Below are 19,741 nucleotides of genomic sequence, written 5' to 3'. Positions count from 1 at the left end.
AAGTATGGCAAGGCCCTATTGTTTCTGCTATGTTTATTATTATTCTCCTTCTCCTCCTAAGCATTTCGACGCCAAATTTGACCCCCTAAACACCCATGAAAAGTTGTGAAACTTGGCACACACGTCAAGCCCGGCGAAAATCGGATATTCTAAGGTCCGCATACTATTCAGTGCAAAATTGGCTCAACAGCGCCACCTACAGTCACCAAAAATCACCACATGAATGGGGAACAGGAAGTCTACTTCAACGTAGGAAGACGAAACTCGGCACACACGTGTACCACCCCGTGTTGACCAAAAAACTCAATGTAACACATGTTGCCATGGCAACGGGGTGCCCGCCATCTTGGCGTGTGCGGCCATTTTTTGGCCATTTTTTCCACTTTACACACATCGTATTTGAACGAACTAGTCTGAGGGGATTCGTGCGATTGACTCCAAACTTGATGGGAAGCTTCCTGACAAGTTGGGGACCAAACGCTCCTCAAATCTTTCTAATAGCAGAAAGCATGTTACCGTGGCAACAGACGGAAAAACGCCTTCTCGCCATGAAACACGGTTTGCTTATATCTCCATAGAAATAGATGGGATCTCCACCAAACTTCACAGTATTCATACGTGTGACACCCCAAGTACAGCAAAGAAGTCAATCAAACACCTGTTACCATGGCAACGGGTCGCCCGCCATCTTGGATTTCACTGCCATTTGAACGAACTAGTCTGAGGGGAATGGTCCAACCGACTCCAAACTCGGTGGGGACCTTCCTGACAAGTTGGGGACCAAACGCTCCTCAAATCTTTCTAATAGCAGAAAGCGTGTTACCGTGGCAACCGATGGAAAAAGACCTCGCCATTAAACACGGTTTGCTCATATCTCCACAGAAATAGATGGGATCTGCAACAAAGTTGACAGTATTCATACGTGTCACACCCCAAGTCCAGCAAAGAAGTCAATCAAACACCTGTTGCCATGGCAACGGGTCGCCCGCCATCTTGGATTTCACTCACATTTTCACAAACTAGTCTGAGGGGATTCGTGCGACTGACTCCAAACTTGGTGGGAAGCTTCCTGACAAGTTGGGGACCAAACGCTCCTCAAATCTTTCTAATAGGAAAAAGCGTGTAACCGTGGCAACCGACAGAAAAAGCCTTCTCGCCATGAAACGCGTTTTGCTTATATCTCCATAGGAATACAGAGGAACTGCACCAAACTTGACAGTATTCATACGTGTAACACCCCAAGTCCAGCAAAGAAGTCCATCAAACACCTGTTGCCATGGCAACGGGGTGCCCACCATCTTGGATTTCACTGCCATTTGAACGAACTAGTCTGAGGGGATTTGTGCCACTGACTCCAAACTTGGTGGGAAGCTTCCTGACAAGTTGGGGACCAAACACTCCTCAAATCTTTCTAATAGCAGAAAGCCTGTAACCGTGGCAACCCACGGAAAATGACCTTCTCACCATGAAACACGGTTTGCTCACATCTCCATAGAAATACATGGGATCTGCACCAAAATTCACAGTATTCATACGTGTGACACCCCAAGTGCAGCAAAGAAGTCAATCAAACACCTGTTGCCATGGGAACGGGGTGCCCGCCATCTTGGCGTGTGCGGCCATTTTTTTTCCCATTTTTTGCACTTTACACACATCGTATTTGAACGAACTAGTCTGAGGGGATTCGTGCGACTGACTCCAAACTTGGTGGGAAGCTTCCTGACAAGTTGGGGACCAAACGCTCCTCAAATCTTTCTAATAGCAGGAAACGTGTTACCGTGGCAACCGACAGAAAAACGCCTTCTCGCCATGAAACACGGTTTGCTCATATCTCCATAGAAATACGTGGGATCCGCACCAAACTTGACAGTATTCATACTTGTGACAACCCAAGTCCAGCATTGATGTCAATACAACACCTGTTGCCATGGCAACGCACTGCCCGCCATCTTGGATTTCATTGCCATTTTAACGAACTAGTCTGAGGGGATTTGTGCGACTGACTCCAAACTTGGTGGGAAGCTTCCTGACAAGTTGGGGACCAAACGCTCCTCAAATCTTTCTAATAGGTAAAAGCGTGTTACCGTGGCAACCCACGGAAAAAGCCTTCTCGCCATGAAACACGGTTTGCTCAAATCTCCATAGAAATACGTGGGATCTGCACCAAACTTCACAGGATTCATACGTGTTACACCCCAAGTCCAGCAAAGAAGTCAATTGAACACCTGTTCCTATGGCAACGGAGTGGCCGCCATCTTGGATTTCACTGCCAGTTGAATGAACTAGTCTGAGGGGATTCGTGCGATTGACTCCAAACTTGCTGGGAAGCTTCCTTACAAGTTGGGGATCAAACGCTCCTCAAATCTTTCTAATAGGAAGAAGCGTGTAACCGTGGCAACCGACGGAAGAATGCCCTCGCCATGAAACACGGTTTGCTTATATCTCCATAGGAATATGTGGGATCTGCACCAAACTTGACAGGATTCATACTTGTGACACCCCAAGTCCAGCATTGATGTCAATAGAACACCTGTTGCCATGGCAACGGACTGCCCGCCATCTTGGATTTCACTGTCATTTGAACGAACTAGTCTGAGTGGATTCGTGCGACTGACTCCAAACTTGGTGGGAACCTTCCTGACAAGTTGGGGACCAAATGCTCCTCAAATCTTTCTAATAGGAGAAAGCGTGTAACCGTGGCAACCGACGGAAAAAGCCTTCTCGCCATGAAACACGGTTTGCTCATATCTCCACAGGAATAAATGGGAACTGCACCAAACTTGGCAGGATTCATACACCTTGGGTCCTGAACGCGTTACACCACCTGTTGTCATGGCGACATCGGGTGGCGGGGTCCAGGCCGCTCGGACCCGATGGATGCCGCTTGCGGCTTTAATTAGGGTCCGAGCCATACAAAGTATGGCAAGGCCCTATTGTTCCTGAAATGTTTATTATTGTTCTCCTTCTCCTTCTAAGCATTTTGAGCCTAAATATCACCCCCTAAACACCCATGAAAAGTTGTGAAATTTGGCACACACATCAAGCCCGGTGAAAAATTTCATATTCTAAAGTCCGCATTGACTTCAATGCAAAATCGGCTCAACAGCGCCACCTAGACTCACCAAAAATCACCACATGAATGGGGTCCCGAACGTCTACTTCGACGTAGGAACACGAAACTCGGCACACACGTGTAACACCCTGAGTCGACCAAAAAACTCAATAGAACATCTGTTGCCATGGCAACAGGGTGCCCGCCATCTTGGCGTGTACGGCCATTTTTTTGCCATTTTTTGCACTTTACACACATCGTATTTGAACGAACTAGTCTGAGGGGATTCGTGCGATTCACTCCAAACTTGGTGGGAAGCTTCCTGACAAGTTGGGGACCAAACGCTCCTCAAATCTTTCTAATAGCAGAAAGCGTGTTACCGTGGCAACCGACAGAAAAACACCTTCTCGCCATGAAACACGGTTTGCTTATATCTCCATAGAAATAGATGGGATCTCCACCAAACTTGACAGTATTCATACGTGTGACACCCCAAATCCAGCAAAGAAGTCAATCAAACACCTCTTACCATGGCAACGGGTCGCCCGCCATCTTGGATTTCACTGCCATTTGAACGAACTAGTCTGAGGGGAATGGTCCGACCGACTCCAAACTCGGTGGGGACCTTCCTGACAAGTTGGGGACCAAACGCTCCTCAAATCTTTCTAATAGCAGAAAGCGTGTTACCGTGGCAACCGATGGAAAATGACCTCGCCATGAAACACGGTTTGCTCATATCTCCATAGAAATGCGTGCGATCTGCACCAAACTTGACAGTATTCATACGTGTGACACCCCAGGTCCAGCAAAGAAGTCAATCGAACACCTGTTGCCATGGCAACTGGGTGACCGCCATCTTGGTTTTCTCTGCCATTTGAACGAACTAGTCTGAGGGAATTCGTGCGACTGACTCCAAACTTGGTGGGAGGCTTCCTGACAAGTTGGGGACCAAACGCTCCTCAAATCTTTCTAATAGGAGAAAGCGTGTTACCGTGGCAACCGACGGAAAATGACCGTCTCGCCATGAAACACGGTTGCTCATATCTCCATAGAAATACATGGGATCTGCACCAAAGTTCACAGTAGTCATATGTGTAACACCCCAAATCCAGCAAAAAAGTCAATGGAACACCTGTTGCCATGGCAACGGGGTGCCCGCCATCTTGGATTTCACTGCCATTTCAACGAACTAGTCTGTGGGGATTTGTGCGACAGACTCCAAACTTGGTGGGAACGTTACTGACAAGTTGGGAAACAAATGCTATTCAAATCTTTCTAATAGGAAAAAGCCTGTAACCGTGGCAACCGACGGAAAAAGCCTCCTTGCCATTAAACACGGTTTGCTCATATCTCCACAGGAATGAATGGGAACTGCACCAAACTTGACAGGATTCACACACGTTGGGTCCTTAACGCATTACAACACCTGTTGTCATGGCGACATCGGGTGGCGGGGTCCAGGCAGCTCGGACCCGATGGATGCCGCTTGCGGCTTTAATTATTATTCTCCTTCTCCTCCTCCTCCTAAGCATTTCGACGCCAAATTTGACCCCCTAAACACCCATGAAAAGTTGTGAAACTTGGCACACACGTCAAGCCCGGCGAAAATCGGATATTCTAAGGTCCGCATACTATTCAGTGCAAAATTGGCTCAACAGCGCCACCTACAGTCACCAAAAATCACCACATGAATGGGGAACAGGAAGTCTACTTCAACGTAGGAAGACGAAACTCGGCACACACGTGTACCACCCCGTGTTGACCAAAAAACTCAATGTAACACATGTTGCCATGGCAACGGGGTGCCCGCCATCTTGGCGTGTGCGGCCATTTTTTTGCCATTTTTTCCACTTTACACACATCGTATTTGAACGAACTAGTCTGAGGGGATTCGTGCGATTGACTCCAAACTTGATGGGAAGCTTCCTGACAAGTTGGGGACCAAACGCTCCTCAAATCTTTCTAATAGCAGAAAGCATGTTACCGTGGCAACAGACGGAAAAACGCCTTCTCGCCATGAAACACGGTTTGCTTATATCTCCATAGAAATAGATGGGATCTCCACCAAACTTCACAGTATTCATACGTGTGACACCCCAAGTACAGCAAAGAAGTCAATCAAACACCTGTTACCATGGCAACGGGTCGCCCGCCATCTTGGATTTCACTGCCATTTGAACGAACTAGTCTGAGGGGAATGGTCCAACCGACTCCAAACTCGGTGGGGACCTTCCTGACAAGTTGGGGACCAAACGCTCCTCAAATCTTTCTAATAGCAGAAAGCGTGTTACCGTGGCAACCGATGGAAAAAGACCTCGCCATTAAACACGGTTTGCTCATATCTCCACAGAAATAGATGGGATCTGCAACAAAGTTGACAGTATTCATACGTGTCACACCCCAAGTCCAGCAAAGAAGTCAATCAAACACCTGTTGCCATGGCAACGGGTCGCCCGCCATCTTGGATTTCACTCACATTTTCACAAACTAGTCTGAGGGGATTCGTGCGACTGACTCCAAACTTGGTGGGAAGCTTCCTGACAAGTTGGGGACCAAACGCTCCTCAAATCTTTCTAATAGGAAAAAGCGTGTAACCGTGGCAACCGACAGAAAAAGCCTTCTCGCCATGAAACGCGTTTTGCTTAGATCTCCATAGGAATACAGAGGAACTGCACCAAACTTGACAGTATTCATACGTGTAACACCCCAAGTCCAGCAAAGAAGTCCATCAAACACCTGTTGCCATGGCAACGGGGTGCCCACCATCTTGGATTTCACTGCCATTTGAACGAACTAGTCTGAGGGGATTCGTGCCACTGACTCCAAACTTGGTGGGAAGCTTCCTGACAAGTTGGGGACCAAACGCTCCTCAAATCTTTCTAATAGGAGAAAGCCTGTAACCGTGGCAACCGACGGAAAAAGCCTTCTCGCCATGAAACACGGTTTGCTCATACCTCAATAGGAATACATGGGAACTGCACCAAACTTGACAGGATTCATACTTGTTGGGTCCCTAACGCATTACACCACCTGTTGTCATGGCAACATAGCATGTTAGCTAGCAGAATTAGCATGCAAGCAAAAAATGCTAACTAAGTATATCAACATTTCAGATTTGCAGCTGGGTCTTTTGCCATGTTACCTTCCATTTTACCAGGTTACCTACCATGCTAGGAACAGGTGTATGAGACGGGTGGCGGGGTCCAGGACGCTCGGACCCGATGGATGCCGCTTGCGGCTTTAATTATTATTATTTTTCTAAGCATTTCGAGGCCCAATTTGACCCCCTAAACACCCATGAAAAGTTGTGAAACTTGGCACACACATCAAGCCCCACGTAACTCGGATATTATAAGGTCCGCATACACTTCAATACAAAATTGGCTCAACAGCGCCACCTAGAAAAAAATAAATTCCCCAAATGAATGGGGTCCCAAAAGTCTACTTCGACGTAGGAACACGAAACTCGGCACACACGTGTAACACACCAAGTCTAACAAAAAAGTCAATCAAACACCTGTCGCCATGGCTACGGGGTGCCCGCCATCTTGGCGTGTGCGGCCATTTTGTGGCCATTTTTTGCACTTTACACACATCGTATTTGAGCGAACTAGTCTGAGGGGATTCGTGCGACTGACTCCAAACCTGGTGGAAAGCTTCCTGACAAGTTGGGGACCAAACGCTCCTCAAATCTTTCTAATAGGAAAAAGCCTGTAACCGTGGCAACCGAGGGAAAAACGCCCTCGCCATGAAACACGGTTTGCTTATATCTCCATAGGAATACGAGGGATCTGCACCAAACTTGACAGGATTCATACAGGTTGGGTCCTTAACGCATTGCAGCACCTGTTGTCATGGCAACATCGGGTGGCGGGGTCCAGGCAGCTCGGACCCGATGGATGCCGCTTGTTCTCCTTCTTCTCCTAAGCGTTTCAACGCCAAATTTGACCCCCTAAACACCCATGAAAAGTTGTGAAACTTGGCACACACGTCAAGCCCCGCGTAACTCGGATATTATAAAGTCCGCATACACTTCAATGCAAAATTGGCTCAACAGCGCCACCTAGACACCAAAAAAATCACACAATGAATGGGGTCCAGAAAGTCTACTTCGACGTAGGAACACGAAACTCGGCACACACGTGTAACACCCCGAGTCGAGCAGAAAAGTCAATGAAACATCGGTTGTCATGGCAACAGGGCGCCCGCCATCTTGGTGTGTGCGGCCATTTTTTTGCCAGTTTTCGCACTTTACACACATCGTATTTGAACGAACTAGTCTGAGGGGATTCGTGCGACCGACTCCAAACTTGGTGGGGACCTTCCTGACAAGTTGGGGACCAAACGCTCCTCAAATCTTTCTAATAGGAAAAAGCCAGTAACCGTGGCAACCGACGGAAAAGCCTTCTCGCCATGAAACACGGTTTGCTCATATCTCCATAGGAATACATGGGATCTGCACCAAACTTGACAGGATGCATACTTGTTGGGTCCTTAACGCATTACACCACCTGTTGTCATGGCAACATAGCATGTTAGCTAGCAGAATTAGCATGCAAGCAAAAAATGCTAACTAAGTATATCAACATTTCAGATTTTCAGCTGGGTGTTTTGCCATTTCACCTTCCATGTTACCAGGTTACCTTCCTTACTAGGAACAGGTGTATGAGACGGGTGGCGGGGTCCAGGACGCTCGGACCCGATGGATGCCGCTTGCGGCTTTAATTAGGGTCCGAGCCATACAAAGTATGGCAAGGCCCTATTGTGGTTGAAATGTTTCTCCTCCTCCTCCTCCTAAGCATTTCGACGCCAAATTTGACCCCCTAAACACCCATGAAAAGTTGTGAAACTTGGCACACACGTCAAGCCCGGCGAAAATCGGATATTATAAGGTCCGCATACTATTCAATGCAAAATTGGCTCAACAGCGCCACCTAGAGTCACCAAAAATCACCACATGAATGGGGCCCAGGAAGTCTACTTCAACGTAGGAAGACGAAACTCGGCACACATGTGTACCACCCCGTGTTCACCAGAAAACTCAATGTAACACCTGTCGCCATGGCAACGGGGTGCCCGCCATCTTGGCGTGTGCGGCCATTTTTTTGCCATTTTTTGCACATTACACACATCGTATTAGAACGAACTAGTCTGAGGGGATTCGTGCGATTGACTCCAAACTTGGTGGGAAGCTTCCTGACAAGTTGGGGACCAAACGCTCCTCAAATCTTTCTAATAGCAGAAAGCATGTTACCGTGGCAACAGACGGAAAAACGCCTTCTCGCCATGAAACACGGTTTGCTCATATCTCCACAGAAATACATGGGATCTCCACCAAACTTGACAGTATTCATACGTGTGACACCCCAAGTCCAGCAAAGAACTCAATCAAACACCTGTTGCCATGGCAACGGGGTGGCCGCCATCTTGGATCTCATTGCCATTTGAACGAACTAGTCTGAGGGGAATGGTCCCACCGACTCCAAACTCGGTGGGGACCTTCCTGACAAGTTGGGGACCAAACGCTCCTCACATCTTTCTAATAGCAGAAAGCGTGTTACCGTGGCAACCGACGGAAAATGACCTCGCCAAGAAACACGATTTGCTCATATCTCCATAGAAAGAGATGGGATTTTCACCAAAGTTCACAGGATTCATATGTGTAACACCCCAAGTCCAGCAAAGAAGTCCATTAAACACCTGTTGCCATGGCAACCGACGGAAAATGACCTTCTCGCTATGAAACACGGTTTGCTCACATCTCCATAGGAATACATGGGAACTGCACCAAACTTGACAGGATTCATACAGGTTGGATCCTTAATGCATTACACCACGTGTTGCAATGGCAACCCACGGAAAATGACCTTCTCGCCATGAAACACGGTTTGCTCATATCTCCATAGAAATATATGGGAGCTGCACCAAACTTCACAGTACTCATACCTGTGACACCCCAAGTCCAGCAAAGAAGTCAATCAAACACCTGTTGCCATGGCAACGGCGTGCCCGCCATCTTGGTTTTCATTGCCATTTCAACAAACTAGTCGGAGGGGACTCGTGCGACTGACTCCAAACTTGGTGGGAACCTTCCTGACAAGTTGGGGACCAAACGCTATTCAAATCTATCTAATAGCAGAAAGCATGTTACCGTGGCAACCGATGGAAAATGACCTTCTCGCCATGAAACACGGTTTGCTCATATCTCCATAGAAATAGATGGGATCTGCACCAAAGTTCACAGTATTCATACGTGTCACACCCCAAGTCCAGCTAATAAGTCAATCGAACACCTGTTGCCATGACAACGGCGTGCCCGCCATCTTGGGTTTCACTGCCATTTGAACGAACTAGTCGGAGGCCATTCCTGCCACCGACCCCATACTTGGTGGGAAGCTTCCTGACAAGTTGGGGACCAAACGCTATTCAAATCTTTCTAATAGCAGAAAGCGTGTTACCGTGGCAACCGACAGAAAAACGCCTTCTCGCCATGAAACACGGTTTGCTCATATCTCCATAGGAATACATGGGAACTGCACCAAACTTGAAAGGATTCATACAGGTTGGGTCCTTAACGCATTACACCACCTGTTGCCATGGCAACTGACGGAAAATGACCTTCTCGCCATGAAACACGGTTTGCTCATATCTCCACAGAAATACTTGGGATCTCCACCTAACTTGACAGTATTCATACGTGTGACACCCCAAGTCCAGCAAAGAAGTCAATCAAACACTTGTTGCCATGGCAACGGGGTGGCCGCCATCTTGGATCTCATTGCCATTTGAGCGAACTAGTCTGAGGGGATTCGTGCGACTGACTCCAAACTTGGTGGGAAGCTTCCTGACAAGTTGGGGACCCAACGCTCCTCAAATCTTTGTAATAGCAGAAAGCATGTTACCGTGGCAACCCACGGTAAAACGCCTTCTCGCCATGAAACACGGTTTGCTCATATCTCCATAGAAATACGTGGGATCTGCACCAAACTTGACAGGATTCATACTTGTGACACCCCAAGTCCAGCAAAGAAGTCAATCAAACACCTGTTGCCACGGCAACGGGGTGGCCGCCATCTTTGATTTCACTCCCATTTTAACGAACTAGTCTGAGGGGATTCGTGCGACTGACTCCAAACTTGGTGGGAACCTTCCTGACAAGTTGGGGACCAAACGCTCCTCAAATCTTTCTAATAGGAGAAAGCGTGTTACCGTGGCAACCGACAGAAAACGCCTTCTCGCCATGAAACACGGTTTGCTTATATCTCCACAGGAATGAACGGGAACTGCACCAAACTTCACAGTATTCACACACGTTGGGTCCTTAACGCGTTACACCACCTGTTGTCATGGTGACATCGGGTGGCGGGGTCCAGGCAGCTCGGACCCGATGGATGCCGCTTGCGGCTTTAATTCTCCTTCTAAGCGCCTTAAAGCAGAATTTGACCCCCTAAACACCCATGAAAAGTTGTGAAACTTGGCACACACATCAAGCCCCGAGCAAATTTCGATATTCTAAGGTCTGCATACACTTCAATGCAAAAATGGCTCAACAGCGCCACCTAGACACCAAAAAAATTCCCAAATGAATGGGGTCCCAAAAGTCTACTTCGACGTAGGAACACGAAACTCGGCACAAACGTGTACCACCCCGAGTCCACCAAAAAACTCAATGGAACACCTGTTGCCATGGCAACGTGGTGCCCGCCATCTTGGCGTGTACAGCCATCTTTTTTGCATTTTTTGCACTTTACACACATCGTATTTGAACGAACTAGTCTGAGGGGATTCGTGCGACTGACTCAAAACCTGGTGGGAAGCTTACTGACAAGTTGGGGACCAAACGCTCCTCAAATCTTTCTAATAGCAGAAAGCGTGTTACCGTGGCAACCGACGCAAAATGACCTTCTCGCCATGAAACACGGTTTGCTCATATCTCCATAGAAATACATGGGATCTGCACCAAACTTGCCAGTATTCAGACGTGTGACACCCCAAGTCCGACAAACAAGTCAATCGAACACCTGTTGCCATGGGAACGGGGTGCCCGCCATCTTGGATTTCACTGCCATTTGAACGAACTAGTCTGAGGGGATTCGTGCGACTGACTCCAAACTTGGTGGGAAGCTTCCTGACAAGTTGGGGACCAAACGCTCCTCAAAACTTTCTAATAGGAAAAAGCGTGTTACCGTGGCAACCGACGGAAAACGCCTTCTCGCCATGAAACACGGTTTGCTTATATCTTCACAGGAATAAATGGGAACTGCACCAAACTTGACAGGATTCATACAGGTTGGGTCCTTAACGCATTACACCACCTGTTGTCATGGCAACATCGGGTGGCGGGGTCCAGGACGCTCGGACCCGATGGATGCCGCTTGCGGCTTTAATTACAGTTGTGTTTCATTACTGTAACCTTTTGATTGTTACAATGATTATTTTACTTTCTGGTTGGTCTCATGTTGGTTTCCAGTAGCATTTACTTTGTCAACATAAAACAGCTGTATTCTTTTATTTCTTTATTTTTTGTTAAGAACACAACAAAAGGAACCTGCTCTTTTTGTTCAGTGGAGTATTGAGGTGGTATCAGTCTCTCACTGAATGTACTCCTGACTGATCAGCAGGTTGTGAAGCGGGTGGGAGGTATTATTCAGTATTGTCTTTATTATGGACAACATCCTCCTCTCTGACACCACCGTCAGAGTCCAGCTCCATCCCCACAACGTTACTGGCTTTGTGGATCAGTTTGTTTGTGTCTGCAGCCCTCAGCCTGCTGCCCCAGCATGCAGCAACATAGAGGATAGCAATGGCGACAACAGACTCATAAAACATCCTAAGCAGCGTTTGGCAGATGTTAAACGACCTTACCCACCAAATAGACAAATAGAGACGCTCTGGCACTTCTTGTTAAGTGCTGTAGTTTTCTTATCCCAGTCCAGTTTATTGTCAATATGCACTCCATGGTATCTGTAATCCTTCACCACTCCCACATTGATAATCTGTATTGAAACAGGTAACGATGGTGTTTTAGACAAATACCCTAAGTTACAAAAAAAAAAAAAACTAACCCAACACTAAAACTACATAAGATAGCTGAGGCACTCAGGGAGATGATGAATAAAAAGCCTTTATTATATCACGGCTAATCTAGTAAAAACATGTCTATGCCGACACGTTTCAGCCTAAAAGGCCTTTGTCAGGGCAAATGGCTAAATGTTTGTCAGTAAGCTCAGTTTATGTTTAAATAGGCAATTTAAATACCACTAAATATGTGCAGACTACGGTTGGACAATAACTTTAAAATGTTAACATAAGCTCCGCTGTTACCGTCCATGTTTACTTCCGCAAACACGAAGACGTCACACGCACGCTGTCACGTCGTCGTGTCGTCTACGCATGCGGGACACGTTTGGCGTCATACAGGAGATCACAGACAAGTCTCATTTTATTGGAAATGTGAACGGACTCAAAAATATCTGAATTGAGGATTATGCCCTGCAGTCTGAACGTAGCCTAAAAACAGAAAAACACAAAATCCCATGAATGAAAATGACCACCTGTAGCTGAAAATATATAATATAATATAATCTTGCCCCTGTTCTTTGCATACTAAATATTTATTCACATAGTTTAAGGAAAAGTCAGGGACCAGCAAGGCTTTATGAGTGTATTTGACAAATTTATTGATTAAGCAAATTTTAACAGTCAAAATAACCATCTTGGCCTTTCTTTTGTTAAATGCATTTAATGTGTACAAAATAAAGATTTAGCACAGAGATATTTATTGATCACTACAGATTTGAACTGATGGTGAAGTCAACAGTGAGCATTTCTGTGAGGTGCAGTGAAAAGCTTTAGTTGAGCATGTGATATAAAAAAGAAAATGTCATTGAGTGAGAGCCCAGGAGAGGCTGAAAGTCCTGGGAATCCTGGTCACACTGCAGCAATCAATGTTTATTTTATTCTATTCTTCACTGACTTCATGTAAACACTTACACAGCTTTTAAATTAAGTGATGTATTATTTTCCCTTTATAGACCAGAGCTGTTGTTATTATATTATATATTATTGATCTGATTAATCATCTTACCTTGTTTGTGTGAAGTTGACAAAAGTTTTAAAATTTACTCCTTTTTTTGGATAATAGACATTTTTGACACTGAATCTGTCTTGTATACTTGTTTCTTCTTAGAATATTGGGTCAGGAACTGATAAGAGAATCAATAAAGAACTGGATCGATAGCCAGAATTGATCATGGATTTGATATCAATAAAATCTTATCAGTTCCCATCCCTAATTTGGATTCCTGTGTTCTGGAGTTATCTGAGATTTCTGTTCTCAAAGTTCAACGATTTAGTTTAACATAACTTTAGCTTCCTGATGACACACTTTTCTCCAGACTGAAAGATCCACAGTAGCGAGTGGACAAAGACACCGAACAGATAGACCAGTAAATGTGCGCACACACAACAGGAGGAACTAAGAGTGGCGTGCTAAAATTAGGCTTTTCTTTCAGGGTTTTCCAAAATATTACACTACAGCTCTTTGTCACCACTTCTGTTCATAACGTTTGTGGACAGAATTTCTAGGTGTTGAGGGAATCTGGTTGTGTTGGGATGAGAATCAGCACCTCTAAATCTGAGACCTCAGTCCTCAACTAGACAAGATTGCAGCGTCCTCTCCGAGTTGGGATTGAGATCCTGCCCCAAGAGGAGGAGTTTAATTATCTCCACATCTCTGTGATGGAATGAGTTTCCCTCCCTTAGAGATAGGGTGAGAAGCTCAGTCATCCAGGAGGAGATCAGAGTTCGTTGTTGTTGCTGCCCTTGCGACCCGACCTCGGATGAAAAGAAAGACTATGGATGGATGATTTGTCTGTATATTTTCTTATGTATGTGTTTATTTATTATTTCCTCATTTAATTTTTTATTATTTTCCACATTTTTTCCCCTGTGGTACTTCTACAGCTCCATGCTTAGTACCAGAGAAAACTAATAGTATGAGAAAATTATTTTTGCCTTTGTGTTTCATAGAAACACGTTTCAGGTGTAGTTTACTCAGAAATCACACCTAACCTTTGCTGCCACAGAGCACCACCCACAGCAGATTAAGATTTAGGATGTTTTGCTGCTAAATTTAGTAGAAATGTTTCATCTTGAGTCTGTTCCTCTCATTCTTTGTGTCTTTACTCCCTTTTTCTTTATCTAGACAGTGCTATTGAAGAGCTCCATCATGACTCCAGACAGGACCGTCTCAAACCAGATCTCCATTAACTCAGAAACCAGCACACAGAGGAATTATAACAACTCCACAGCATCACCTCCTGCCACCATGGACGGTAACGATGAGAAGAACTATTATGAAGAGGAGGAAGATGAGAGACATCTATATTTAGACAGAGCTGCAGAACCTTCTTCGTATGAAAGTTCCCTGCAGCATTCTGGTGATGTGTGTGGCAGCAGGACGTTGGCTGGACCCGAGAATCATGGGGGTTCAGCAGAGAGTCTGTCAGCAGAGACAGAATTTGATCAAGACCATGACAAAGTTGAAGGAGCAGAAATCATAAACAATTTTGATCAAATTGGAGTCCTGGGACGAGTCAGAGGTGGGGAGGAAGAGGAGGAGGAGGAGGAGGAAATGAAAGAAGAGAAGGACACGCAGGACATCTCAGATAATGTAAATCTATTCTCAGTCTTCGTTGCTTCGCTGGCTGGAGGCTGTGAAGATCAGGAGGAGGATACAGAAGAATCTCTTACAGACTTTTTGAAAGTTTCCAGTCTGGAGAATTTGAGTCAGAAAGTCTCAGAAACCGAATCAGAAGACGAGACATCTCAGCTGTTGAGAGATGGTCCAGGGGGAGAGGTGGGCTCTGGTTATGAGCAGGTGCACGCAGTGTGAGACATCATGTCCAGGTGAAAAGTTGGACATTGGTCTTAATGCCACTTGGCTTATTATAATAGAAACAAAGCATCATTTTAATGAGTCTTTGGACGATCTTGCTCATTGAACAGGAATGTTTGTTTCCGTTGCAGCTACGTCTGTTTTTAGTGCTACACAGAGAAATATTTTCTGTTTTTGAGTGTCCTAATATGAAGGCTTAGTGTCTGAGAGCTCAAGGAAAGTTGAGTGTTTTATCTTGAACATAAATTTTGGAATAGAAAGAAAATTGCTTGGTTTGTAATGAAGTAGAAAATCAACAATAATCTGTGATTGTCTTCTCTGCAGGCTCTGGATTCAGCCTTGTACTTCATTATGTTTCTCAGGCTTACTGCAAACTAAAGTTTTATGTCATGTTTATTATTTATTTTTTATTTTTTTCTTTACATTTTTAAATGTCTTGGATAGCAGATTAATTGAATGGTGATCAGTGATTAAGTGAGGAGTCTTTCATGGTTATGAAATCCTTTCCGTGTGCCTATAAAACACCATTACTCACTGTAACAATCTCATTGTAAAACATGTTTAGATCACTTGGATCAGTTAAATGCAGAGAACTAATTTCCCAATTGGGATCAATATAGGAAAAAATATTAACAACCAAACAGCTGACTGACAAATGCCATCTAACGTCCGTTAACGTCCTTTTTGATTGTATAGTTATTTTTTTTTATTTTAATAATTATCATTTATTGTGATTGAACCTGTTATTTTAATAATGATCGTTTCTTCATGTTCACGCTTTTAATTAGCTCATGTCAGCTAACTATTTATTATCCAGCCTGAAGGATATCCATCCAGCTCCAGTGAGGGCAGTCCAGGTCTGGAGAGAGGCAGGAGAGGCCTGGGGGCTGGTGCCAGTAGAAGAGTAAGGCAGACACTGGTTCACGTAGCACACAGTTGGCACAGCACCACTCGTACTAGTCCGGCTGGTTAACAGCGCCACACCCATCTGATTGTTTCCTAGTAGATACATCTCTTTTGGTAGTGTAATAAATCTACTAAAAAATGCTTTGCTGTTAGGATTTGTATTAGATTATACTTGTATTTTAGAGACAGAGAAGAGGCAAAGGTCAGAGTGGCAGAGGATGTGGAAACAGGAGGAAGACGGCAAAGCAGAGGAAGGGGTGGAATAAACAGACAGCCAGAAGAAGATGGGGAGAGAGCCTTAGTCCCGCAAGAAGTGAGAAAGTTTCGGACCGAGGATTTAGGCTCTTTGCCAGGGAGTCTGGTTTAGTCTTTGATTCATTAATGGCATATCAACATCAGCATGGTTCCCCACAAACTGCTGGTATGCCAGACATGGCATGGTGCGCATGTGGTCGGTGCAGGGACACACCAGCTGATCTGGAGAAGCTATGCTGTGGCCAGAAACCAGACTACCAGCCAGCTGCCTCACTTCTCCTTGTACTGCTTGAATCAAGGTAAGCTTAGAATTCACCGGCAGTACAGGGACGACCTTCTGGTTGTGAGGCCAGCTAGAGAACCTGGTGATGACAACCAGGAGTACCGTTACACATATGGCAGAATGGCTCTCTGGGTCAGGGAAACCGGCTTGTCATCCCCAGTTGCTGCTTGTGGGCCATCAGGGACCGCCTCCCTGATCCTCATGGGCAGTACACAGGTTTTGCTCCTGGCTGCTAAGCCAAAATAATAACAATATTAACAATAACAAAACATCTAAATAGAGTAGAATTCAAACATTTTGTCTATCCTTATCCAGACAACACGGATATTTTATAGAAAATGTAAACATAATTTAGAACATGCAGAAATAAGCAACAAAATATTAAATTTGATGGTGAATTAAAATAAATCTTTATTCAATATAAAAATAGTCATAAGAACATATATATATATATATGTAGATGTATGTGTGTGTTTTGTTTTTTTGTTTTTTTTCTGTCTGTAAATAAAAGACTGCAGGTTGAATCTTTAGAAGCTGTTATACTAAAATGTAAAAACGAACCATGAACTGGTCGTAGGTTTCAGCTTTGCAACACACCCACCACAAATGGTTGATAATGCCCCGCAGCCAGACAAGCAGCTCTGGGTCTCCCTTGGTCTTTGCTACCTTAAAAGTAGACGCACAAAATAATTTTGGTTTGATAAATACACTTTTGGTCAATTTGAGTTTACAATGAGAAGTAACACATTTTAGTAAGATAAATAAAGTTTTAGTCAGCAGGAGTTTCTATGTCAGGTAACACTTACTGCAGAGATCTTCTTCTTCAGATTCTTTGACCCATGCCACATGTCAAAGCTGTGTTTGACTCCAGGAAAACGTCCATGGTCTGTTTGACATAGTAGAGCAGTGCAGTGTTTCCATCAATGCTTTTAGAAAGCGCACTCACCCATGAGGGCAGAGACCTGCACATGGGCATCTGTGCACACCTCAACCACCTTGACTTCAGTAGGGAGTTGGGTCATGGTGTCAGTAAATGCCCTCTTTTCCATGATCATGGATTTCCGTTCTGTCTGACGCTTGTCGACAGTTAGTATTGATTCAATGTCCTTTGATTCATTGTCCATAACTGTGTAAGTGCAGTATTGAGCACAGTGCTCAGGGCTGTCCCTCCTCCTCCTTTTTTAACATATACCTAAAGATAAACTATAAAATATTTCTTACCAATAAGCACCACATCCCCGTGATTGATCCATTCAAGCACCTCCTGTCGTTGCTCCATCCAGCACTCCTTCACACTGTCCACACAGTACACGTCTTGGATGGAGTAAAAGGTCCTCGGTGCGACAATCTGGATGTTCATGAACTTGAACAAAAGTGCCACTTTACTGTAGTTGTTTCCTGACAGTAAAATGTTGCACGCCATCAGGATATCTCCTGCTTGCGTCCCAATATAGAGGGTTGACTGGGAGTTCCATCTCCAGATTAGATGACCAGTGGCACATTTATAAAATCTGTCAAAAAAAAAAAAAAGGAAAGGAAAGATGATAAGTTATTATAAAACAAGTTATTAAAAGCACAACAATGTACCACTATGTTATTAATTGCTATTAGTCAGTAAATAAGCATACCTGCATATTAATTTTAAAAATACAATAAAATCTACAAAGATTTGGTATTAAAATACAACAACAACAAAAAGACTTCTGTTACAGAAACTCACCCAGTCCATAACGCTTGCTTAACCCCGTGCATGGGTGGAGACATTGAAGGGTGGATGACACTTTATCCCGCTTGGTCAAAGATCTGTTATTTTGCTATGGTTCATTGGTTTGCTGCAGACCGTAACTCACATGTACAGAAAGAACAGTACAAGGACCACATCAGTAACTACATTCACAATATTATTTTCAAAAAATATCTTGCATATGTAAGGACATCTGCTTAGTGGTAGCACAAGAAATGATGCCAGCTGTTGGAGATTGTCTTCATACCCAATGAAGGCATGCTTCCCTATTAGATCTTCCTCACTCTGAATCCGGAGTGGTGGTGGGAGGTTCGGCGGTATGGTGGTGGCAGCTCATGGTCTGGGACATCATCGTTTTTGGTCCGCTTTAATTTGAGAAATGTAACGGGTAGATGGCATTTCTAGACAGCGCTATCGGTCTGGCAACTCCGGAGCTCCGCTTCACGTGACATCAACCTACTAATGCTATTGTCTTAGAAGCCTTTAGCGTAGATGTTGGCATAGCAACCAAATGTAAATATTTATATTTTAGACCCATCAAAATTTATTAATTAATTATTTATATACTATAATATTTTTTCCATTCAAATTAATACTTTTATTCTGCAACCCTCTAGATGTTTTTTATGTCATATTTTTGAAAAATGTATTGTTTTGATGAAAAAGTTATAGCTATGACCTTTACCAAAATTTAAATATCTACCAGGTATCATCTACAGACATTTTAAATAAAAAAGTTCTTAGAGACTTGTACTCCACATGTTTATTAATGTTCCAATTAAAATGTGTTTTTAATTTTTCCCTACTCCATGGGCCTACATGTAGCCTACAGTAAACTATTGAAATGTTTTTTTTGGTTCAGTTTTTAGTTTATTATTTTAAATTCATGAAGTGAGAGAGAGATATAAAGGTTTTGGAAATAGTACCAGCAAGAATTTAAAACTACTTTCACCCCCGAGAATAGGTTAAATAGTTTTAAAGTTGCACCTAAACCTCGAAACAAAACATTTGCTTGTGCAAAAATAATCAATAATGCACTTCACTAACTAAAGTCCATGGCCCGTATGCCAAAAGATTCTGAGAATCCTGTTAGAGAGCTCCTAACGTAACCTAAACATTCCTAGCAAGGAGTCTTAGTTTAGGAGGGATTCCAGAACATTTTCAGAGAACTCTGAGCAAGGAATGGACAGAAACTCTGTTTTATCTGTTTCTGTTTTATCGTTTTTTGTATTATGTTGATCTATGTTCTTTTTTATTGTTGTTGGTAGGACCCAGGAAGACTAGCAACCACTTTGTGGAAGCTAATGGGGATCCTAATAAATAAACAAATAAACTTCCATCTTACTGAGGAGGTGTGGTTGACCCCCGTTGCTAGGTATGAGTCATCATTTCAAGAGCTGTGATTGGTTGAGCCTAAAAACTAAACACACCTTCGGTGATAATGGGCATAGGATGGACCGTCATTTCAATAAACATAATCATAGAAAAAAGAAAAAAAAACACTGCCTCTAGCACTACATGACAGTATTTGTCCAGCTGGACTCACAGCAGTCTGACTTAAACCGAATCATGACATCCATCCTGTTTGAATTCTGGCTTATG

At 44.2% G+C, this 19,741-nt stretch overlaps 1 protein-coding gene across 3 annotated transcripts in view; it reads left to right on the top strand.

The window, feature by feature from the left end:
• The window catches only part of crfb1 (cytokine receptor family member b1), a 38,113-nt gene extending 20,169 nt beyond the window's left edge, over positions 1 to 17,944 (top strand). For all 3 annotated transcript variants that reach the window (XM_042001740.1, XM_042001737.1, XM_042001738.1), the window contains one exon: positions 14,259 to 17,944. In XM_042001740.1, coding sequence (XP_041857674.1) covers positions 14,259 to 14,948 — 690 coding nt within the window. In that variant the 3' untranslated portion in view covers positions 14,949 to 17,944. The remainder of the gene's footprint in view (positions 1 to 14,258) is intronic.
• The last annotated feature ends 1,797 nt before the right edge of the window (positions 17,945 to 19,741 follow it).

This window comes from Melanotaenia boesemani, chromosome 12 (genome assembly GCF_017639745.1).
Source record: "Melanotaenia boesemani isolate fMelBoe1 chromosome 12, fMelBoe1.pri, whole genome shotgun sequence".
Taxonomy (NCBI): Eukaryota; Metazoa; Chordata; class Actinopteri; order Atheriniformes; family Melanotaeniidae; genus Melanotaenia; species Melanotaenia boesemani.
Note: the sequence above shows the minus strand (reverse complement) of the source record. Positions and strands in the feature narration are given on the sequence as shown.